This window comes from Rana temporaria, chromosome 2, assembly GCF_905171775.1.
Source record: "Rana temporaria chromosome 2, aRanTem1.1, whole genome shotgun sequence".
Classification (NCBI taxonomy): domain Eukaryota; kingdom Metazoa; phylum Chordata; class Amphibia; order Anura; family Ranidae; genus Rana; species Rana temporaria.
In genome coordinates, this window is record NC_053490.1 from 369,782,254 (window position 1) to 369,808,032 (window position 25,779).

The 25,779-nt window shown below is 45.2% G+C and overlaps 1 protein-coding gene across 1 annotated transcript in view; it reads right to left on the reverse strand.

Annotated features, from left to right (window-relative positions):
* LOC120927217 (choline/ethanolaminephosphotransferase 1) overlaps window positions 1-24,220 on the reverse strand; it is an 85,922-nt gene extending 61,702 nt beyond the window's left edge. The window contains exons 1-2 of the mRNA XM_040337751.1: window positions 24,047-24,220; window positions 922-1,292 (exon numbers count right to left, since the gene is read on the reverse strand). Of these exons, the coding sequence (XP_040193685.1) occupies window positions 922-1,257 (336 nt within the window). The 5' untranslated portion in view covers window positions 1,258-1,292; window positions 24,047-24,220. The remainder of the gene's footprint in view (window positions 1-921; window positions 1,293-24,046) is intronic.
* Between the last annotated feature and the right edge of the window lie 1,559 nt (window positions 24,221-25,779).

Here is a 25,779-nt window from a genome sequence, read left to right on the forward strand (position 1 = left end):
GAGGAGCCAGGAGCTTCAGCCAGGGACACCAGAAGAGGAGGATCTGGGCTGCTCTGTGCAAAACCACTGCACAGAGCAGGCAAGTATAACATGTTTGTTTTTTTGTTTTGTTTTTATATATCTAGAAAAATAACTAAAATCGCTTTAAAGTGGATGTAAACCCGATTCATGAAATTTGAGCTGGGCACATATATCTGCAGTATTTTGTTATCTCTTTTCAATGAGCTAAGTCTTATAGCTCTCTTCTGAACCGTTCCCCTGTTATCATCCTGAGAACTCCTGACATATTTTTTGACTTTTTAGACAAAAGCAGCCTGAATCTTTTGTCAAAGGAGGCTGCTAAATTAGAGTATCAGAGAGCAGCTCCTATTACAAAACAGCTCGGAGAGTCTCTGCCTATGAGGAGAGGGGGTGTGTGCGCCTTTCCTCCAATCAGCAATGTAAGCTATCTTGGCTGTATGCCCAGACATCACACTCTGTGTTAACCAGGAAGAGAAAATCTCCTAACACGATCTCAACTTTCTAAACAGTATGTAAATGTGAACACAGCAGATATACATATAAAACCAATGTAGGGATATTTGGTTAATCTCTGTGTATCATCTGAGGCTGTTCACTTCACTGGGTGTACGGAGGGTTTACATCCACTTTAAGTTATGAAATGTGAAAGCTGTTCATAAATGGGCAGAAGGCTGATGAAAAGATGGGTGGTAACACCTCTGCTTATCTTTATCAAAATGCAGAGACCAGCCTATGTTGATTGACTCCATGACTCAGCATGAGATATAAAGGCTGTATGTAGTCGTATCAGCTGTAGTATTCGTATATTTTTACAATTTGTTTGCAAGAAAAACCTGTTCTATACAATGGAAGCATTTAATAAATAACAGATCTTCACAAAAGAAAATAAAGATCATTTACCTGTTCTGTTGCTGTTGGGCAGTAATATGCTAGCACTACTGTTGTGAAGATATTGACTACAAGTCCTATGATGGTAATGAGGTTGGGTGCAATCCATGCTGGAACTTGTCCTACCAACCATTCCCAAAATCCTTGCATTAACGGCTCCAGCAGGGATTTTCCACAACTTTTGTAACGATGTTCCTCCAATCTCTTCAACTGATGCCGTGACAGCGGTGGAGTTGGCAATTCTACAAACTTGCTTAGTGTGTACATTGTTCTGGGAGTGTGCTCACAACCCGAAGAAAGTTCTGGCTGAAGTTCCACACATCGTCTCCTTGACCTTTGGGAACTCATGGAGCCGAGATTGTGGTGTCAGTCCAAAGAGAAAACTGAGAAAACAGAAAAGTGTGTCAAATTCTGTCTGCAAAATGATCTTTGTTTATAGATATAAAGTCTAACTTCATATTACTGTATATACTCGAGTATAAGCCGACCCAAATATAAGCCGAGGCACCCAAAAAAAAAAAAAATGGGAAAACTTATTGACTCAAGTATAAGCCTAGGTGTCCATCTGCATGCCTCACTGTGCCCATGCCTAGACTGACATTTAACATGGGAGTCTATGGAAGGGGTGCCCGGCTTTGAAAAATCATCATCCCCCAGACAACAAACTTTGCACACTTAGGCTGCATTCACACCTGAGCGTTTTGTAGCCTGAAGCTATAAAACGCTAGAGGGGAAAAAATACATTATTCTCTATGGAGATGGTTCATATCTCCACTCCAAAACGCCTGAAGCCGAACGCCTGAAGCTCAAACAAGTTCTGGACCCTTTTTTGTAGAATCGGGTGGATTTGGGCGTTTTTGAACGTTTGCATTCCTATAGAAACTAATGGAAACGCTCAATTCAAGCGTCTAGCGCGACAACGAGCATTTCTACAGGCGTTTTGTCGCTTCAATCTGTTCTGTGAAATAGAACATTCACCCAGGAAGAAGATAAAAAAAAATCTACAAACATAGCAACCAGTGATGAAAGAGATAATCATTTTTCCTATTGGCTAAAATAAAAAACGACGAAGTTCAAAAACGTCGGACAACGCTGTATGAATACACGCGACAAAACGCCAGAAAAAACAACCGAAAACGTGGTGTGAATGCGGCCTTATAGAGGAGAAATGGGGCTACATTTGTGCCAAGTTTCTGGGTCCATGAGACCTACGACCGGCCTGTACCGGAGAAATTACCATTTAACATGGGAGTCTATGGAAGGGGTGCCCGTGTTTAAAAAATCGGAGCTCCCCGGCCGTAGGTCCCCCATACAACAAACTTTGCACACTTGTAGAGGAAGAGTGGGGCTACATGTGTGGCAAGTTTGGGGTCCAGGGGACCTACGGCCGTCCAATACCGGGTCCCCAAAGTCCAGCTGAATAACTTGGCTTATACGCGAGTATATACGGTAGTTAAATGACAGAATGCATATGATCTCAATATAAGTCGTTTTTCAATCTGAAATTGTTAAAAATTATCTTTGCTTTTGAAAATTGCAAACATCCAAGATTTTCTTTAACCATCAGAATAACCTCGATACTTCATCGTACAAGGTTCACTACTTCTCGGTGATTTGTTGAAGTGACACTCGCAAAAATAAAAAAGCAGTAAACTAAGATCACTCTCACCACCAGCGACTCCACCCTTCTTTCTCTTGCAGAGCTACACCAGCCCAAAGGTTCGAGCCACAAGCCGCTATATCACTACTATGGCCCTGCAGAGAACTGCAACAGAGTGAGGATCAGACTTGTGAGAATTGCAACTCTTCTTTGAGAAGCTGCTTTTTTTTTTTGTCAACCGAGTTGCTTTCAGTTTCAGGATACGTGCAAAACATTGTATGCAAGGATTAGGGCCATGGTTACTTTTAGAATTAGGTTATTTGCTTTGGGTTATTATTAAAATACTGAATTTTTAGAGTGCCAACAGTGTACACAGTGCTTTGCAAATTAAAAGGTTGATAGAACAGTTAGGCCCCCTTTCAGACGGACAGCAGTTTTGCCGCAATTAAAAGCATGTACATTGTCAGTGAAATTCAAGGCTCTGGGCACTGCGATTAGCTGCATTTGTACATTGCGATTACATGCGGCCGCGTTTAGCTGCGGTAGTCATTTCCATAGCAACCCTTTTTATTTATTTTTATTATGATGTGCTTCCTGTTCTTTTTTTTTTTATCACGCTGCTATCCGCAGTTGACACAAAAGACTGCGATTACCTGCGGTTAACTGCATATAGCTGCGCTAAATCGCACCTGGACACATTCAAATCTATTTTTTCTATTGGCACCAAACCGCATGCAACGAAATCGCAGCTAAACGTTGTGTGTGAATGGGGCCATAGGAAAGCATGGTGTGCTTTTAGCTGCGGTAGAAAACTAGAGCTAAAAGCACCATTCTATCCGTCCGTGTGAAAGGGGCCTTAGGCCTCATGCACACTGAATGTTTTTTCTCCTCCTACTAGGGGCATTTGGCATTTTTATTTCTTCTTCCTGACTCTGATCCAGTGGTCTTCAAAACTGTGGCCCTTTGCTTGCCTTTATTTCACCCTTGAGGCAATATCCCTTCCACTGACACAAATGAGGGGGCACTATCCCTTCCACTGACACCAATAGTGGGGCACCATTCCTCTTATCGAAACCAATGACGGTGCATTAGGTCTTCCACTGACACCAACTATAGGGCATTGTGTACACTCACTGGCCACGCTCCAGCCCCCTAAAGTCTGAAGGAAAGTAGCCTGGCTATTTGTTTAAAAATGCCCCTGCATGTTGGTCTATGTGCCCATGCACACATAGGCCCTTTAGAGGAGTTCAGAGGTAGGGAAAAAAAAAAAACAAAACACAGCCAGTGTGTCCAGGAGCAGCAGAGTTTTGGCAGAAAAAAGCTTGATGTGCCTAAAGGCACCTAAGTGCAAGATGCATTCCGCACTTGAGCGTTAACCAACAAAATTAATTAAATGTCCAAGCGCTTACATGTCCAAACGCGTTTACAAACGTCAAGCTGTTTTTCTGCCAAAACTCTGCTGCTGACAAGGAGGCCAGGAGAGTTAGCAAAATGTCCAGTAGTGTGCACAGAGTCGTATAATGCAATGCAAGAGGGTTAGGATTCCAAAAGCTTGGAATAACTTCTGAATGTTGAACATTGAGGGTTAAAGCGGAGGTTCACCCAAAAATCCACTTTTTGACATTAGCTGTAGCATACTGCTAACATCTGCAGTATGCTGTTTTTTTTACTTGTACTTATCGTTATATGAGCCCTTGTTTTCCGGCTCCGAGCGAGGAATCCTGCGGGGAATGGGCGTTTCTAAGCGAAGAGGAGTTGATTGACGGCTGCTATGGTGCATCTTGGCCTCTGTTTAATCTTCAACTGCCATGATGCTGCACATGTGATCAGTTATGACACCAGCCATTGGATGGTTTGACAGTTTGGTTGAGAGCACAACGAATGTGAAAGTTAGCATTGCCGGCATGCCAGGAATGTAACTGCTTTTTCAAACTGTTAAATTGATGGGTTTACTTCCGCTTTAAGGATGCCGGAAAGTTCATTTTGAGGGTGAACCGCCGCTTTAAAGTATAACTAAAGTCAAAACTTTGTTTTTCAGATTTGGATAAAGTGGAGAGGGATTAGAATATCTATTATGTTTTTATTTCTACCTCTGCCCCAATTAGGGAGATTCACCCCCTCTCTATTTGTCCCATTTATCATTATCATGGAAAGTGAAAGTAAAAAAACAAAAACAAAAAACACACTCATTTTGGGTTGTTCCCAGAAAAGGAACGTGAAAAATTTGAAGAAAAGGGGACACTAGTTCTGGTGACCTGGAGGGCCTCAGGGGATTCCCTTACTTCCTGGTTTTGACTATGGAACAGGAAGCAAATGAAAATCTTCTAAATGGGATGCAGATGGCAAAAAAAAAAACGGACAGGTTATAACCCTCCCTTACCCTAGCCCAAAAAAATATATTTACCTATCGTTCCAATTTAAATTTAGATTGAGAATACTTTATTAATTCCAACAGAGAAATTATCATTACGGTATATTGATGCACCAGAACTTTGTCCATTTGGAACAGACCAGCATTCAGATGTAAAGGAGACAACAAAAGCTGTTGCAGGTATGTGGAGGCACCTCCCCAGTGCCCACACAGCACATTTAGTTTTTTTCAATTTAAACCGAACCTGTGCCCAGGAAATGAATAACATTATATTTACCTCCTTTTTCATAGCCGGTTTAGTGAATATTTTTGAGTATATTTAAAGTGATATTACAGCATCAGCTTTTAAAAAAATATATATATAAAAATAACAAACATGCCATACTTACCTGCTCTGTGCAGTGGTTTTGCACAGGGCAACCCTGATCTTCTCGGGTCTCCCACCAGCACTCCTGGCTCCTCCTCCTTGACTAGTGCCCCCACTAGCAAGCAGCTCGCTTTGGGGTCACTGGTGTGTGCTTGCTCCCGAGCCCCGGTGTGCGTGTCCATAAGGCACAGAGCTATGGCTTGCCCCACCCCTGCTCTCTCCTCATTGGTTCCCTCTGCGGTGTCTCAGCCAATTAAGGAAAGAGATCCGGGACAGCCAAGGCTCCTGTGTATGTCGCTGGATTGAGAGGGAGCTCAGGTGAGTATTAGGGGGGCTGTGGGGTTTTAAACTGTCATGTATAGAATGCATTTGCAACCACTTTAACCACTTGTTGCATTAGAAATACCAGATTTAGAACCTGCTAGCATATGGTGTCCAGATTCCTTTGTAGCCACGCAGTAGTTCAGCCAACCTCACCTCTTGCCTACAGCTGGAATCGGAGAAGGTAGGGCCTGTGGCCTGTTGGAAATTTTGATCAGAAAGCCAGCATTCCTCATATCCCAGCTTCCCTGGTAGAGCTAAACAAAGTGGCAGCATGGTCAGTATGCCCCAGGCAGCCCAAATATAAGCTCCCATTTCTATTACGTGTATTTTTCTATAAACAGTTTCCGGTATAACCTCAAAGCAGTGTTTTATGAGTGCAATTATTTAACAGTTGCTACGTTATTTTTTTCTTCAACTTTTGGAGATGGTTTTTCATCACATCACCTGGTTTCAAAAACGCCCCTGGCCAAGTGTTCTGCTGCATACTTCAGATTTGTTAATACAAGTGATGAAATCACAGATTCTTCTGATGACTTTTGCAATCAGTTCATGTCGGGGCAAACAATAGACGTTTAAACTTTTTATAAGTAGAGTCTTGATTAACAGCAATGACAGCAGCATGTCTACCATTACCTTTACTAGCCAAAGTTGTTTATTCTGTGCCCCCCTCAATTTCCCTCATCACTGGGCCACAACTAGATGACTTTATTGCTAAGCTCAGCAAACTGGCATTCCACTGGCATTACATTGGCTCAGTGGCCTTTAATGACATTCTCATTGGATAGGGCATTAAGTGGAGGTTAGCCAAGAAAATGAGGAAGGTCAAGTACCAGTAACTAGGTGAAATGTAATAAGGCAAAGCAAGCACAAGGCATTTTTAAACTACAGTATAAAAATTAATTATAATATAGATGATTATTATTCCTTTAAGTATTATATTAAATTATAAATAATAAAACTATAAATAATATACCCTATTTTCCGGCGTATAAGACGGACTTGGCGTATAAGACGACCCCCTAATTTTCCAGGAAAAATTTTGGTTTTGGGATATACTCGCCGTATAAGACTACCCCCTTCCTACTAGTCTTTCTGGAAGCTGAGGGTTAGTCAGAACAACCGCTGACAGAAACAGGCTTTTTTCAAGCCTCACTATGCCATCACATGCCCCCACAGTGCCATCACATGCCCCCACAGTGCCATCACATGCCCCCACAGTGCCATCACATGCCCCCACAGTGCCATCACATGCCCCCACAGTGCCATCACATGCCCCCACAGTGCCATCACATGCCCCCACAGTGCCATCACATTACATGCCCACACAGGGCCATCACTTGCCCACACAGTGCCATCACTTGCCCACACAGTGCCATCACTTGCCCACACAGTGCCATCACTTGCCCACACTTTCCCCCCCACTGTGCCATCACTCACGTTTTGCAGGCCAGTGACAGTCTCCGTCTGCTGCGAGCGTCCATGATTTCAAAGCCGCGCCGTCTTCTCAGCGTGTCCTGTGATTGGCGGAACACAAATTTTCCCAGTAGCGCCTCTGTTCTGTGTTCCGCCAATCACGGATGCCTTCTCATCTCGTCCGAGGATGAGAAGGCATCCGTGATTGGCGGAACACAGAACAGAGGCGCTGCTGGGAAGTTTTGTGTTCCGCCTATCACAGAACACACTGAGAAGACGGCGCGGCTTTGAAATCATGAACGATCGCAGCTGCACGGAGACCGTACCCGGCGTATAAGACGACCCACGACTTTGGATGCATTTTTTGCATCCAAAAAGTCGTCTTATACGCCGGAAAATACAGTACATATAGTAATAAAACTAGAGCTGCACGATTCTGGCCTAAATGAGAATCACATTTTTTTTGCTTAGAATGAAGATCACGATTCTCTCACGATTCTCACGGCGCAAAATCTTACACATTTATACAAAAAAAAAAAAAAAATGGGCTAACTTTACTTGCTAGTTTTTTTTTTTTTTTTTTAATTCAATTTAATTTTTCCAAAAAAATTGCATTTAAAAAGACTGCTGCTCAAATACAGTGCAACATAAAATATTGCAGCAACCGCCATTTAATTCTCTAGGGTCTCTACTAAAAAATTATATAATGTTTGGGGGTTCTACGTAATTTTCTAGCAAAAAAAAATAATGATTTTAACTTGAAGAGCTGTCAGAAAAAGGTTTGGTGTTTAAGTGGTTAAACGTTCCTAATTTACATACAGAAGTTTATTCTTACAATGTTTAGTAACTTTCCACTGATAAAGAATGTTTTCAAAACTTGGCAGATTGCCCAAACTTTGACTTTTGGCTGAGAGCAGACAGGAAATTCTTTGCATACCAAAGTGCAGAGAAAAAAATTATTTTCATGTCAAAAGATCGTGAAACCCTGTGTCAAGAATCGCAACGGGAAAAAGATTGCGATAAAGATTGACGATTAATCGTGCAGCTCTAAATAAAACACATTAATGGTTCTTCTCTTAGGCAGGACTTGTGTGTGCTTATGCCACGTACACACGATCGGAATTTCCGACAAGAAAACCGTGGATTTTTTTACCGACGGAATGTTGGCTCAAACTTGTGTTGCATACACACGGTCAAACAAATGTAGTCAGAAATTCCGAACGTCAAGAACGCGGTCACGTACAATACTACGACGAGCCGAGAAAAATGAAGTTCAATGCTTCCGAGCATGCGTCTACTTGATTCTGAGCATGCGTGTTTTTTTGGAATTGCATTCAGAAGATTGGGAAAAGTTCTTGTCAGAAATTCCGTCTGAAAATTTGAGAACCAGCTCTGAAATTTTTGCTGTCGGAAATTCCGACAGAAAATGTCCGATGGGGCCTACACACGGTCGGAATCTCCGACCAAAAACTCACATCGAACTTTTGTCGCAAATTTCGATCGTATGTAGCATCTGCCCACCTCCAGAGAAAGAAAAAGCAGAAGACTTATGACTTCACTGAACCCCAAAGACACCTGTGCAAAAGGGTATGAATATTGATTTTTCTTTGTTGCAGGTGGTGCGCCAAGAGGATCGGATGAACTTGGCCAAATCGTAAATATTCGTAGGGGCCATTTACACATGCACCCCATGTATTCCTCTATGTATTTATCACTGGCATTTATATAATGCCAACCATTTTTGCAGCACTTTACATACTGTACATTCACAGTCTCTGCCCTGAAGGAGCCTGCAACACACACACACACACACACACACACACACACACACTAGGGCCAGTTAAGAAAGTACCAAATAACCTACCTACATGTCTATGGAGTGCGAGAGGAAACCAAAGCACCAAGAGGAAACCCACACGTACAGGAAGAACATGCAAACTTTGTAGATAATGTCCTGGGTGGTATTCAAATTGAGTACCCAATTGCTGCAAGGAAGCAGTGCTTTCCACCAAGCTTTTTTTGTTATTTTTATTCATTTATTTTTTGTCGGTTGAAAAAAAAATAAAAAAAAAATAAAACCATACCTACATTTTTATGCTAATCCTTTTAAACCGACTTATCCATGCTGCTGCCATATCCAACATAGCCAAGACTGTTGAAACGGACAAGTGCTGGTTCACATTGTTGCGATTTCTGTTGAGACTTAAAGTGGATGTACCCCAAATTTTTATTTTTTTTGCTGTCACAATGTCAGATTTCCTATCATCTGTGCCCAGTCTTGCCACAGTTAATCCAGCTCTGAGCAATCCTCTTATTTTTTCAGTGAGATAAACGGACAAACTGGAGAAAACTTTTGTCCGTTCTTCCCTCTTGCTGTGAGTGACAGGTTATTTACATATCTCATGCACTAGCCTGGAGACAGGCATTATTTTTTAATTCCCACCCCCACTCCTTTTCTAAAGTCATGTGGTTACTTTTCTGGATTTTAACTGGATGTTAGTGATCATAGCAGAATTTAGTGCAAGGAATAAACAGGAGAAAATGCATGTGGACAAGGGGAGTGTAGAGGTGGGTGGGGAGTCTACTGACATCACAACTCCACCCACCGAGCTCCAGACAACAGACCCACCCACAGAATCTGCAGGTTTTCAGTTCTTATAACAGACAGAGGGGAGACATTTGACAGGTAAGGATACATGCAGGAGGTATGTATATCCTTATAGATCAGCACTATGGCAGTAGTTTAGAAAGGATGAGAGTGGCTTAACATCCACTGGAAGTCACATGACAAGGGAAGTCACATGACAAGGGAAGTCACATGACAAGGGAAGTCACATGACAAGGGAAGTCACATGACAAGGGAAGTCACATGACAAGGGAAGTCACATGACAAGGGAAGTCACATGACAAGGGAAGTCACATTGTCAATGGTGCCCGTTCACATCAATGAACAGAATACAGAATATGCTAACCACATCCAAACTTGCATCAAAGTCGCATTACAAAAATGGCACTGAAAATTGCATGAAAAGCCCATCGCAGTAATGTGAACTGAGCCTAAAAGTAGGAATGAATAAAAGTCCGGCCTGGAGATTTTGCAGCAGTGTGTCTCCCACAACAGTGTATTCAAATTATTATTATTTTTTAACACACCAGAATGCAGCATGTATACGACAATATGGTCCCTCTGAAAACATTACTTTCCAGGACTCTCCTCTAAGAATATGCCTGCAACAAGTAGGTGCTGCAATTTACAACCCAGTGGCAAAGTATAAGCAGCTGACACTGTTGGCTGAATGGCTTATTTGTATTTGCAGTCTCAGCAGGAGGTGAAATCTTAGACTGTCCTCCATCTCATCCATCTACTTTCAGAAATACTAACTTGATCTACTACTTACTTAGTATTTTAGTGGTGGGTTTGACGTCTGAGTATGTTGTAGTGATGATTGGTAAACAGGAAGCAAGAACTTCCTCCGGTTAAAAACGGCGACATCAGAGGAGGATGGTGGTGTGGCCTTTGTGTTGACCAAAAAGCAAATTTATGGTCAACTTGGAGCAAAACATTCTACTCAGGATGCCAGAGCTTGCGTAAGATCTAGGATTTTGAGAATCAGCAGCCACATTGCATAGGCACTTCCAGTCTTACAAATGTTCTATGGTAATTAAGATCATATCCATCACATACAAAAACACACAGGCAGTATGATCAGGTGCACATCACTACCAACCTATGGAGAAGCAACTAGCGGAGGGCAAAGAAATGTCTTTTGCAGTCAAAGGGGTTAGATTTTTATAGGGCAGAGATAAACAGCAACAATTCGTACTAGACATGGTAACACTGGCACCAATGGCCATGATGACCTCAAAAGAGGTGCTTGCCAATTTCCTTTGCAGCCTCTTTGCAGGCATTGTCCCTGTCCCCTGCCAAGCTGTCCCTGTCTCCAAAGCAAATGTCAAAAGTGAAAAGATGATTTTTGCACCCAATGAGCCTTGGCGAGACCAGAATCCTTTTATACTCAAGAATAGCGAGAAATATATTACAAGTACCTGTGTTAAAAAAATAAAAAATAAAAAGAAAGAAAGAAAAATAAAAAAGATAAAAAAAATAAAAAATAAAAAAATGAACAAAAATAAATAAATAAAAAAAAGGAGAAGGATACATAGCGTGAATATAGTTGTGCTCGACTAGGACTGTGGACTAGGCTGTCTATTTCCTAGACACAGACGCAGTGACTACGACAACAACAAAAAAGGAGAAGTAAAGAACAAAGCAGCCAGGCCCTTGGAAATTCTAGATAGACTGTCCGGAATATCTCCGCTTTATAAAGCCAAAGCCAGACATTTTTTAATAGTTCCCCAGCACAGGTTTACAAACAAACATTCTGCTTAACGTGGTTGTAAAGGTTCATTATTTTTTTTATATTTTTAAATAAACATGTCATACTTGCCTCCACTGTGCAGTTCGTTTTGCACAGAGTGGCCCCAATCCTCCTGTTCTGGGGACCCATGGCGGCTCTCTCGGCTCCTTCACTGGCAGTGAAGGGGTTAACCTGTTGGGGGCGCTGAAGGGGTTAAGTGTGCCCTAAGGGAGTGATTCTTACTGTGTGATGTCACTGATCATTGTTCCCTATGACAGGGTGAACAGACGATCAGTGACAGTCTGACTAGTAAGCATGGGGAGAGGTTTGCTCAGCTCTATGACCCGATTGCGGGCCACCGGCGGCGATCGGGTCCGCAGGTTCCTCGGGCGCGGTCACAGAGTGCGCGATCCACGGCTGTGCATATTAAAAGGGGACGTACAATATGCGCAGCCGTGCCATTCTGCCGATGCACATCGGCGGTCGGCAAGCGGTTAAACAAAGTAAATAATAAATAAATGTAAAGAACCCCCATCACGTCGTGCTAATGTGCAAAGGCATACGTAGGTCCCACATGTTTATCCCACCACACATGTAAGGTATTCCCATGAACATCAGAGCTAGAGCAATAATCCTACCAGCAGGCGTCCTGTTTAATGCTAAACTTGTAACCTGTAAAGGCTTTTAACCACTTGAGACCCGCGCTGTAGACGAAAGACGTCCACAGCGTGGCTCTCAACTGCCGGGGGCGCGCAGCGGGGAAAAACTGTGCCCGGCGCATCACTTAGATGCCGGAGCGCGTGCCTGGCGGCCGCGATGTGCGCCAGGTACCCGCGATCGTCAGTGACAGCAGGGATGTGGAGCTCTGTGTGTAAACACAGAGCTCCACGTCCTGTCAGGGAGAGAGGAGACCGATGCTGTGTCCCTTGTACATAGGGACACAGCATCGGTCACCTCCCCCAGTCAGTCCCCTCCCTACAGTAAGAATCACACCCAGGGAATACATTTAACCCCTTCCTCACCCCCTAGTGTTAACCCCTTCCCTGCCAGTCACATCTATACAGTAATCAGTGCAGAAAGGGGGTTTAATTGCCCAGTAATGAAGTGGTTAAAGCGGAGCTCCACCCTAAAGTGGAACTCCTGCTGATCGGAAACCCTCCCCCCCTCCGGTGTCACATTTGACACCTTTCAGGGGGGAGGGGGGTGCAGATACCTGTCTAAAGACAGGTATTTGCACCCACTTCCGGCCACAGTCTGTGGGCAGGACGTCACCTCCCGTCCCATTGTGTTCTGGGAACACTCGGCTCCCAGAGCACAGCAGGAGCCAATCAGCAGGCACAGCGCAACTCGCGCATGCGCCGTAGGGAACCGGGCAGTGAAGCCGGAGCGCTTCACTTCCTAGTTCCCTCACGAGGATGGCGGGGGGGTAGCAGAGTTATGACGATGGCTCATCCTCTGCTGCGGACGGTGCTGGACTCCAGGACAGGCAAGAGTGCCAATATTAAGTCAGCAGCTGCAGTATTTGTAGCTGCTGACTTTTAATATTTTTTTTTTCAGCGGACATCCGCTTTAAAGCGGGGGTTCACCCTTAGAGGGCACTTTTCCCCCTTAGATTCCTGCTTGTTTTTACTAGGGGAATCGGCTATTTATTTTAAAATATGTGCAGTACTTACCCGTTTACGAGATGCATCCTCTCCGTCGCTTCCGGGTATGGGCTTCGGGAATGGGCGTTCCTTCTTGATTGACAGTCTTCCGAGAGGCTTCCGACGGTCGCATCCATCGCGTCACGATTTTCCGAAAGAAGCCGAACGTCGGTGCGCAGGCGCAGTATAGAGCCGCACCGACGTTCGGCTTCTTTCGGCTACGAGTGACGCGATGGATGCGACCGTCGGAAGCCTTTCGGAAGGCTGTCAATCAAGAAGGAACGCCCGCTCCCGAAGACCCATACCCGGAAGCGACGGAAGAAGATGCAGCTCGAAAACGGGTAAGTACGGATCATATTTTAATACAAATAGCCGATTCCCCTAGACCAAACGAGCAGGAAGCTAAGGGGAGAAATTTTTTTTTTTTATAAATGGGTGAACTCCCGCTTTAAAGCATCACCTATGGAGATTTTTATTTACTGTAGTTTGGTGCAATTCCACAGGCGTGCACAATTTTAAAGGGTGACATCTTTGTTATATATGTATTCAACATAACATCATCCTTTATATTTTACCCAACAGCTTAGCATTATATTGTGTTTGTGTGCACCAAAATTAATTAAAGTGTATTTTATCCTGAAACCTGCATTTGATAAACAGCTGCGCAAATATCGTGTGGCATAAAAAACTAGCAACAACCACCATTTTCTCTCCTTGACATTTGCTTTCAGAAAATATATAATAATGTTTGGAAGTTAAGTAATCAGCTAGAAAGAAAAAAAAAAAAAAAGCAGATTTTTACATGCTTTCTTTATATTCCTTTTTATTCTGTGATCTGGCGTCCTATTAAAGGGCGGCTATATTCCTTCTTCATTCCCCCTACTATACAGTGCCTTGAAAAAGTCTTTTTTTTGTTTATAGCGCAAAAAATAAAGAAACACGTGGTGATCAAATACCACCAAAAGAAAGCTATTAGCGGGGGGGGGGGGGGGGGGGTTGAATTACATAAATTTCAATTTCATTTTGGTACAGTGTCGCATGACCACGCAATTTTCAGTTAAAGTAACGCAGTGCCATACCGCAAACAAATGGCCTAGTCACGAAGGGAGGGATAAATCTTCTGGAGGTCAAGTGGTTAAATGTCTAAGGCCCCGTACACACGAGAGGATCGATCCGCTGGAATTGATCCGCGGACCGGTTCCAGCGGATAGATCCCCTGGTGCGTACGATCCAGCGGATCCGTTTCCGCTGTTTTTTGTCCCCGGGGATGGATTTCCAGCGGATCAAAATTTCTTGACATGCTAGGAAATCGATCCGCTGGAATCCAGTCCAACGGATTGATCCGCTGGTCTGTACAGACTCACCGGATCAATCCGTCCGAATCCATCCCCCGCATGCGTCGTAATGATTCAACGCATGCGTGGAAGTCCATATATCACAGCGTCGCACACGTCCCCCCGACGGAATTCCGCGGGGATTTTGATCTCATGGTTAGTACAACCATGAGATCAAAATCCGCCAGAGGATTTATCCGCGGAAACGGTCCCCCGGACCGTTTCCGCGGATAAATCCTCTCGTGTGTACCCGGCCTTAGTGGTGGTCTTATTTCACACATTTTAGCAAAAGAATTGCTAACAATTTCTGTGCTGTATGTGAAAACTTTTGCCATGTAAATGACAAAAAGGAAGTCACATTCTGCTCCTCACTGCAAGGTTATGCTTTTTTTCTTATATTGGCCAAAACAGAAACTACAATAATGATAGAATAAAAATGCTTTTCTAGTCACCATGCCACAGTGAGACAACCCTTGTCATCAAAAAGTAATAACATAAAAAAGAAAACACACACAAAAACTGTCACATCATACCTGGACTGGCTTTCCAAAGCCATAACCAAACGTTTTTTTGGCTCTACAACCTAGAACTGTGGCCTTTCCCTAGGTAGCCACAATGTGCCACACTCACCAAACTTGGCGTAGGAGGAATTTTTGGTCCCTTCTGGTGCATTGGCAGCCCATTCACACAAACACATCAGAACAGGCCTTCCTGGTAAGAATGGCCCCCCCAGCTGGCAGACAGATAGAACAAACGTCTTCAAACTGAGAGAAAATCACCTCAGCATGGACAGCTTTAAAACGACATTCTAGACAGTAAGTGAAACTATTCCGGTCAGCTAGGTTACTTCCCGTTTTATGGCTGTGAGAAACATTTTAGTGTGAAAATGTTATTACATCAGCTTTTTATATGTGAGAGATGCAAATGGACTGCAGTAGAAGTGTTTAGCTATATAGGAGACGCAACAGAGTTGAATGGACTGGTGAACTACAGCAATCAACACCTTGATGAAATGTTGAAGCCCTGAGCAGGCTGGCTACGTAGGCTTAAGCTTACTTGTCAAAAGTGTACCCTAAAATGTATCATTTCATATACACTATATTACCAAAAGTATTGTGACACCTGCCTTTACACACAAATACATTTTAATGGCATCCCAGCCTTATTCCATAGGGTCCAATATTGAGTTGGCCCACCCTTTGCACCTATAACAGCTTCAACTCTCCCGGGAAGGCTGTCCACAAGGTTTAGGAGTGTGTCTATGGGAATTCCGGAAGCATATTTTGTGAGGTCAGGCACTGATGTGGACAAGAAGGCCTGGCTCGCAGGCTATGCTCCAATTCCTCCCAAAGGTGTTCTAGTTCAAGTTCCTCCACCACAAACTCACTCAGCCGTGTCTTTATGGACCTTGCTTTGTGCACAGTCATGTTGGAACAGGAAGGGACCATCCCCCAAATTTTCCCACAAAGTTGGGAGCATAAAATTGTCCCTTCAACAACCCCATACTATAATCCCCCCTCCATCAAATGAATAGGACCAGGCCCATAAAGACATGGTTGAGCAAGTTTGGGGTGGAGGAACTTGACTGGCCTGAGTCATGACCTCAAACCTAATAGAACACCTTTGGGATTATTAGAGCGACTGCGAGCCAGTCCTTTAATTCAACAACAGTGCCTGACCTCACAAAATGTGCTTCTGGAGGAATGGTCAAACATTCCCATACACACACTCTTGTGGACAGCCTTCCCAGAAGAATTGAAGCTCTTTTTAGCAGCAAAGGGTGGCCAACTCAATATTGAACCCTACGGACTGAGACTGGGATGCCATTAAAGTTCATGTGCGCGTAAAGGCAGGCACCCCAATACATTTGGTAAATTAGTGTATATGTCTCCATGTCCATGCAGTTGTTTTTAACTGTAGCCTCATATAGTTCTGATACCTGGTGATCCTGCCAGACCCTCTAATTCCATTTTGAAAATGGAATACGCCAGGTATGGAAGAAGATCCATGCTTGTAGCAACTATCTTCTGGAGTTACAGGGTGCCGTGTCTGTGCAAAGGGTGCCTGTAACTGACATAGTCCGTTACTCCCCCTACCTATGATTGACAATGGCTCCCAGCATCGAAAATTGACATCCTTCTTCAATACAGGTGCACACAGACAGGAAATGTACTTCCCCCGCTCTGTGCTGTAATACACTGCCCACCCCCCAATAGTGTCCACGACCCCTGTGCCTGGATTGACATAAGCTACCTGGAGAACAAAAAGTATGATCTAGTACAGCGATCACCCGCCTGACCGCCTTGCTATTTTTGAGCTATCAGCCTGCTAAAGAATTTTGATCTGCACAGGGATGGGATCTAGTGTTTTTTTTTGTTACATTGGAGCTGTCATTGAATAAGTGGATGGAGTTCATTACATACTTCACTATGCGAGTTTGTCTTATTTTTTCACTGGTGATCTCGATGCTGGGAGCTGCTGAAATGGTTTATGGAATCGCTTCTGTTATGCTGACCATTTATAATCTAGTAGTCCAGCTGATCTGGTAAGAGGTGCATAGGATTACTTCACATGGTCCTGGATCATCTTTGCACAATGGATTGGAAGTTTTTGTGCACCATTTAGGGAGTGGATCGTATATGAGTGAAGGCTCCTTGATCACTTTGTCGTGTGTGTGTGTATACACATACATACATACATACATACATACATACACACACACACACACACACACGCACACATATACCATGTTTCCCCGAAAATAAGACACTGTCTTATATTTATTTTTCCTCCAGAAATCACACTATGGCTTATTTTCGGGGGAGGTCTTATTTTTTTTTACCGGCAAGTATGGTACAACAGTTATGGTACAACAATCTACATTTATTCAACTATCCCCTGGTGTTTGTGTGGGGTGAGAGACTGTTGCTGGTCAGTGCTGGGGAGCAGCTTTACTTCTTCCCCGGAGTACAGAGCGTCCTTCTCCTCACTTCACTGAGGAGACTTTTTACTTTCACTTTCACCTGACAGGGGGAGCCGACCTTACCGTATTTATGGGGCTGCCGACACCTCTCCGGTCACTTAGAGATACCGTGGAGCAGATAAGAAGGGCTGCACGACTTCTTTACAGCTCCTGAGCTCCGCTACAGTACGCCTATCACGTCTTGTTTTCCCGCCCGCGCCGCTACGCATACGACACGCCACCACTACGTCTTATTTTCGGGGATTCGACACGCCATCGCTACGTCTTATTTTCGGGGGGGGGGGGGGGGGATGTCTTATATTTCGATCTTGCGTCGAAATCCCGCTAGGCTTATTTTCGGAGTACGTCTTATTTTCGGGGAAACACGGTATATATACACACACACACAATCTGCACAGATATGTTATTTTACATTTTGTTTATTATTATTGTAACCACTGCTGCTTTTTTTTTTGCATTTTATTTGTTCAACTGGTATCAGTTTTTAAGTGGCTGCTTGTTTATTTATTTTGACCTAGCGCAGATATTATTTTGGAGATTGGTAATAATAAAGCTTACCTATAGGTACAAGGAATATCTCCAAAATGTATGTTTAGGAGATATTTACGGTTATGTCACTGGCACATGTGCACTGCCCTCTGAAGGGACGGCGCCATGACTGAGGCTCCTGTGTGCATGTGCGGAAATGACGTCCTCATGGCTTAGCCATTTAAAGGGCCAGAGCCTGCAAACCTGGAAGGAAGACCGGGTGAAGATAGAAGCCCTGCAAGCAGTGAAAGAGTCCCACTGGAGTGCTTTGTTTAAGTTAAAGCTTTTCGGAACCCTTCGGTGTCACATTTGGCACCTTTCAGGCAGGGGGGAGGGGGTGAAGAAACCTGTATAATACAGGTATTTACACCACTTCCTGGTATAGACTCAGGAGACCCATCCCTTCGCGTCACATCCCCCCCCCCCGTTGTGTTCTAGGAAACACGCGGCTCCCAGAACACAGCGGGGGCCCAGTGAGGACTGCGCCCATGTGCAGTAGGGAACCGGGAAGTGAAGCCGCATCGCTTCACTTCCCAATTCCCTCACCGAGGATGGCGGAGGGGGAAGCCGAGAGGTAGCTCGGCTTTGGCTGCCGACGTTGCAGGCGAGATGGACAGGTAAGTGTCCATTTTTTAAAAGTCAGCAGCTGCAGTATTTGAAAAATTCTGTGAACCTCCGCTTTAAGCCTTTCATAATGTGATGCATACTAGCATTTTCAGCTTTCAGCGCTGTCGCAATTTGCATGACAATTGCGCGGTCATGCTACATTGTACCCAAACAAATTTTTTATCATTTTGTAAATGAGTACGTTTTCTTCTTCAATGACGGGCACCGATATGGCTGCACTGATGAGGCGGCAACGATGGGCACTGATGAGGTGGCACCAATGAGGTGGCACTGATGGGCATTACTTGTCTGTACTGATCCATAATGTTGCCAGTCAGTACCCATTTGCTGGCACTGATTGGCATGTATTGGGCTTTTCTTTTTTATACATTTTGGAGGCTTCCCTGGTGGTCCAGTGTGGGCATCCGCGGGGGGGCTGTGCTGATAAACAATCAGCGCAGACCCCCCCCCCCGTCAGGAGAGCTGCCGATCAGCTCTCCTCTACTCGCCTCTGTCCGATCAACGGCTCCTGTTTACATCGTGATCAGCCGCGATTGGACACGGCTGATCACGAGACTGACACACCGCACCACCGATCTTCGCGATGCATGCCCCCACGCGTTGTTAGCCTGCTGAGTACTTCACCTCCATTACTGTTCCAAGGACAACATAAAATGTGTCTTTTTTAGTTTCACTTTCAGGGGATAATTGTAAACATGATATATGAAGAGGGTGAAGCTTGATAACAGGGGCACAGACCGCAATAAAAACATGGCAGATATTCTCATCCCTCTCCTATCCAAGACTGGGAAAAAAAAGTTTTGCCTTAAATTACACCTTAATACTGTTCTCGGAGAACCATCCCCACACTTCCTGGATTCTTGCCAAGGTGAGAATGATGTAGTCAGTTGCCTGCAGCCTCACATGATACTCATGTCACACATCCCAGGAGTCCTTATGGTATTCTACAGTTTCTCAACTGCTGGGCCTTTCTGGGACATTTTGTGGGGGCATGACATTTATATGGGAGAGGGGGGGGGGGTTGAAAGAGGTTACCACAGTGGGGGGCGATGTGGGTGGGGTACAGGATACTACTGGGGGGGGGTTGAGCAAACTCCAGTGGGGGGAGTTGATGTGAAGGGGGGCAGAGGACACTGCTTTGGGGGGGGGGAATACAGCACACTACTATGGGGGGGGCAGAGGACACTGCAGTGGGGGGGGGGGGGGTACAGACACTACTGTTAGAGGGAGGGGGGGGCAGAGGACACTATAGTGGGATGGTGATGTGAAGGGAACAGTAGACACCGCCATTTGGAGGGGCAGAGGTCCCTGAAAGGTTGCCTACTTGTCACTGTCCTGAGCGGGGGAATGGCTAATCCCCATGTCCATGTATGTTTGCACCCCCCCCCCCCCAATTCTGCATATGCAAGATGACTTCCTTCTTGTGTATGTGTGTCCACACTGTCACCTCTCTGTGCATCAGTGCGATTTAAGGCCCATGTCACTGGCAGCAACTGACCAGTGATACAATCATTAGGACGGTTTATTAGAATATAGACTATTTGTTTTGGAGAATGGAAGATTTTTTTTTAAAGAATTTACCAGGCGCTGGTCTCATGGTCTCCGATGGTTGAGACCCACTGTTCTGCAGTAGATGCACTGCATAATCAGGGAGCCGGCTGTCTCTTTCATGAAGCCGGCCCTGTAATTATTATGGTTATTTTTATACAGGATTTATATAGAGCCAACAGTTTACACAGCACTTGACAAACTAACGGAAGACCGTACGATTCAACAATTCAATTCAAAACGATTGGGCACAAGAGGGTTAGGAGGGCTCACAAACCGGCCATGTGTATGCTCCATCGCAGTTTTCCAGTCAGGAAAACCGGCGGGAAAAATGAGAATATGTTCTCTTTTTTCCCGCCAGGATTCCCGACGGTTTTTAAGCCGGCAGTTTACCTATGGGGAAAACCTGCGGTGGAGCATACACACAGCCGGGTTTCCCGAACAAAGCTCTCATGGCATTTTTACTGTGTGTAGGGGGAAAAAGCTACCGAGCAGGTTCTCGGTTTTCCCAGCAAACTTTTTACTGCAGGGAAAACCGATCGTGTGTACAAGGCATGCGGGGGCGAGTTGATGGAGAAAGTAAAAGTTTAGTTATTACATGGAGGTGGGATAGTCTTCCCTAAAGAGATATGTTTTCAGGAAATGCCTAAAAGCAGACAGCCTAGGAGAGCCAGCTTGGGTAGAGAGTTCCAGAGAAACGGAGAGACTCTGGGGAAGTCCTGGAGGTGAGCATGGGAGGAGGTGACAAGGGAGCTGGAGAGTAGGTGGTCTTGAAAGAAGCAAAGAGATATTCTAAGATGAGATTGGTGATGTGTGAATTTTATTTGTTGGGTGATTGGGAGCCAGTGGAGGGATTGGAGAGCGGTTGTGGCCTCTTCATGGTTGGTAAGCTGGATGAGTCTGGCTGCCAGAAACCAGAGGCACGGCATGCTCCCAATGTCTGTCAATGGAGAGCCCAACAAAAAAGCAGGCTGGGGGGGGATAGGGCAGGGGGTAAAGTTCCTCTTTAAAAGGCAGAGTTCACTTTACTGAAAAACTGCTATGCAGATTGGTGACATTTGTGGATAAAAAACTATGCAGCTCTGACCAAAGTTTAATAATAATTGCTATAGGTGAAGGCCATTTACGTACTTCATAAATCCTGACTGTATAACTCCCATAGACTGCACCTGCCCATCCTGCCTTGATGCCAAGGAGTTTTTCAGTAAGGCTTCATGATGTATGTAAATGGCTTACACCTGTAGCAATGGCATTTATTCAACTTTGGTCAAACCTGCACAGTTTGCTGTTTTCTACAGACACCCCTTATCTGCAATGCATAGGCAATTTTTTTATGGTAAAGGTTAACTGTGCCTTTAAGACCGAGAACAGTCTGCTAATTGCATCCTTTAACATGCCTGAACAACCCGAATTGTTATCAGCATACAATTAATGACTGAAAAAATGTCTGCATAATTAATGGGAGTGGCCAATGAAAACTAAACATGTCCTTTGGTTAGATTATGCTCTGGATTTCATTTATACATTCACAGGAAAAAAACATTATATAAACATATCCTAGCTCCTCCACCCTGCCAAAGCCCCATAGCAAGCTGCTTGCTAAAGTTTGCTCCTGAGCTGGGCTATGTGTGTCTATTGACACACACAGTGCAGCTTGGCTCTGACCAAACCTCCCTGCTCTCTGCCTGTGATTGACAACAGCAGGAGCCCATGGCTCTCCTTGCTGCCTCCATTGGTGTGCTGGTGACATTTATTTTCCTTAAAGGTGTTGTAAAATCTAAACATTTGTTACCTTAAAGGGGTTGTAAAGGATATTTTTTTTTTTTAAATAACAAACATGTTATACTTACCTCCACTGTGCAGCTCGTTTTGCACAGAGGGGCCCGAACCTTGTCTTCTGGGGCCCCTAAGCGACTGTCTAGGCTCCGCCCAGCAAGAACTAACCCCCATGGGAGCTCTCTCCCATGGGGGTTAGTTCTTGTGGGCGCACTCCCGTGATACAGCTGGCGGCCATAGCCTCTCACTGTATCACTTGGCCCCGCACCCCTCGTCATTGGATGTGATTGACAGCAGCGCAAGCCAATGGCTTCCCTGCCACCAATCCATCCACTCTAGCCAATCAATGGCCAGAAGGAGAAGGGGACGTCGGGGACAAGCGTAGTAGGTGAACGGGCTCTGGTAAGTAAAACGGGGGGGGCCGTAACGGTCAGATGTTAATTTCACCTTAATGCATAGGATGCATTAAGGTGAAAAAACATGAACCTTTACAACCCCTTTAATGAATAAAATGTTTAGGCGTCAGCATCGCCCCTTCAGCCCCCTTTTACTTACCCGAGACCCCTTTGGGTCCAGCACTGTGCACGTCGGCAGATCGTTTCTCCCCTCACGTCCGGGTTTTGATGGGGCCACTGGCTCCCAGTGCCATCAATCAAAGAGTGACAATGAAGCGGGGGGCAGGGCCCAGTTCCTCTGTCTATGTCAAGCTGCTTCCAATTGGGGGACTGGACAGAGAGGAGGGAAACCTGAGAAGAGGAGGATCGGGGGCCGCTCTGTGCGATTCTTTTAATACAAAGTTAGACCCTTTCACACTGGGGCACTTTTCAGGAGTTTTAGTGCTCAAAATAGCACCTCTTGTGCCTCCCCAGTGTGAAAGCCTGAGTGCTTTCACACCGGGGTGGTGCGCTTGTAGGGTGGAAAAAAAAAGTCCTGCAATCGGCATCTTTGGGGTGGTGCGGGAGCGATGCATATACCACACCTAAAATGCTCTGCCCATTGAAATGAATGGGTAGCACTGCCGAAGCGCCGAAAAAAGCACTTCAGTCAGATCTGCAACACAAGCGCTTTTAACCCTTTCTTCGGCCACTAGTGGGGGTTAAATGTGCCCCGCAAAGCGGACTAAAACCACCGCTGAAACGAGTGGCGCTTTATCACTACCGCTGGCACTGCCCTAGTGTAAAAGTACCCTTAATGACACCCCCAGATCGGTTTGCATATCGCAGTGCAAATTGCCAAATGGTGCATAGGTGTGAACACCCATGTAATCTGGTTTGAGCGCAGACCAAAAAAAAAGGTTCCTGCACCATTTTGGTGCGAATGCAATGGGAATTCAGCCATACAACCTGTATGGCTGAATTTGCATCGCATGTGATCGGCACAGCGAATCACAAGCGGTGTCTAACATTGCACCATCGTGAACCCAGCCTTAGGGCGATTGTACAATCTCACTGTATAGTGCAGTGATGGTGAACCTTGGCACCCCAGATGTTTTGGAACTACATTTCCCATGATGCTCAACTACACTGCAGTGTAGCCGAGCATCATGGGAAATGTAGTTCCAAAACATCTGGGGTGCCAAGGTTCGCCATCACTGGTATAGTGTATGAACAGCTTTACCCCTTTCCCACCCACCCCAGCAAGTCTGAACGCTGGGGGGGGAGTGGGAAAAGATCAGCCGATCACATGACCATTGCGATTGGTGGCCTCATGATCAGAAGACGGTCCCCCCATTAACGGGAACAAAAGCTTTCAGTCTCTGCACATAAACCTTGGCGTCCAGCGACGCATATGGGTTGCACATGGGCGTTAAAACCCACCCTGTTGCTGCCACATATATACATCATATGGGCAGTAAGGGGTTACAGAGATGGTACAAAATTGGATGGTGTATGGTCATCCTAAACAAGGTCCAGGCAAGCAGGGTTGTTATAGCACATGTCCTTTCTATAATGAACTATAATGTGATCTAACCAAGGCTGCCAGACATACTGCAACACATCCATGTCAATCCCACAATGGATCAGCACTGGAATACAATGGTAAAGGAAATAAGGATCTGCCCGGCTCCTGATTTCTCCTACAAAGGATTGAATGGAACACACAGCTGCCCATTCCATGCCATAGTATTTACTGTGACTTCTAACATCTGTACACAGAGCTGTCATCTCCCCACACAAGTGTCACCCCACATAGAGCAATGACAGCTCCCCAGACCAGCGGGCAGAAGGTAAAGCCCGGCACAGCTCCCACCGCGGACTGCCATACCTGAGCTCCAGCCCGGACTCTTCAATTGGCTCTCGCTGCACAACAGATTATCCCAGCACACACCGGAAGCAGGGAGGCTGCATGATAACTCCGGAATACGCTTTCCTGCTGGCCCCTCCCTCCTCAGCTCTGATGACCAATCAGCCATTGGTGCTCCAGCTACCAATAGCGCTGCAGCCTTGCGCCGTGGCCCTATTTACCTCACAAGGAGGAGAAGCCGCGATTGGACGGCTTCTGGTTGTAAGCGGAAGTAGATCTTCGCGCTGACTGTCCCTATATGGCCGCAGAAGACGTGATGTGGCTCTCATAGGGTGAATGGCGAATGGATTGCTTTGTGTTTGAAAAATCAATTTCTAAAACCTGTTCTGATTTTCTTACAGCGCACCAGGTTATGAAAGAAGAACTACTTGTGAGGAAAAGATGCACAGTGTCATTCCTGACCTTCATAAAAGATCTGGGATTTGTTTATAGTGGCTTCATTATCTTGGACAATATATATTTTTTAGTTTTGTATAGAACATTTGCTGTCTGTGTCCATGTTAGCATACCCCCAACAGACCCGGATTCTGCGGGACAGCCCCGCATTCTGACATATGGTTCCACAGTCCCGCTAAAGTAGCCACCTGTCCAGTATTCAGGTGGGTTTGAAATCATTAGCTAGATTCAGAATGGCGAGCGCATACTTGCGGCAGCGTAGCTTAAGGCATTTAAGCTACGCCGCCGTAAGTTAGCGAGGCAAGTACATGATTCACAATGTACTTGCCTGCTAAGTTACGGCGGCGTAGCCTAAAGCGGGCGGGCGTAAGGGCGCCTAATTCAAATTTGTCTGAGGGGGCGTGTTGTATGATAATGAGGCTTGACCCGACGTGATTGACGTTTTCTCATAACTGCGCATGTGCCGGGCGCCTCCACTACCCAGTGTGCATTGCGGCTAAGTACGCCGCACTGGCCTATTGATTTTGATGTGGACGTAAATCCCTATTCACGGACGACTTAAGCAAACGTAAAATTTTCGAATTTCGATGCAGGAACGGCGGCCATACTTTAACATTACTATTCCATCTATTTGATGGAATGACTTTAAGCCGCTAATGCGTTACGTAAACGGCATATCTGTACTGCGTCAGCCGGGCGTAAGTTCGTGAATAGGCGTATCTAGTGATTTACATATTCTACGCCGACCGCAATGGAAGCGCCACCTAGTGGTCAGCCTAAAAATTACACTTTAGGATACGAGGGTGTAAGACACTTACGCCGCTCGTATCTGAGCCTAATTTAAGCGTATCTGGTTACCAGAATACGCTTAAATTAGCGCCAACGTAAATTCTGACTTAGGCTGGCGTATCTACTGATACGCCAGCCTAAGTCTCTCTGAATCTGGCTACATGTGTCCAGGTTTCAGTCTGCCTGGAACCCGGAAACATTTAGACTGGGCTGTGGCTCCCTAAGTAACTGAGATAGTCACACAAAAATCTGTTGCTGTCCTGGAGCTGCATGCTGCTGTCTGGGGGCAGGTTCAGCATCACTGAGGGGGGGGGGGGGATGATGTCAGCAAGGGCAGTTTGACCACACACACTGTTCGCCATGCATTACCACTCTCTTTGCGGCACCTAAAGGTGTCCCAGGTCTTTTATAATCATATAGTGTATACTACGGCAAAAAAAGGTGTGCCCTATGCAGTTAAATTGTTCGGGTTTGGCTTGAAGAAAAGGTGGCAACCCTAAGTCCCGCTC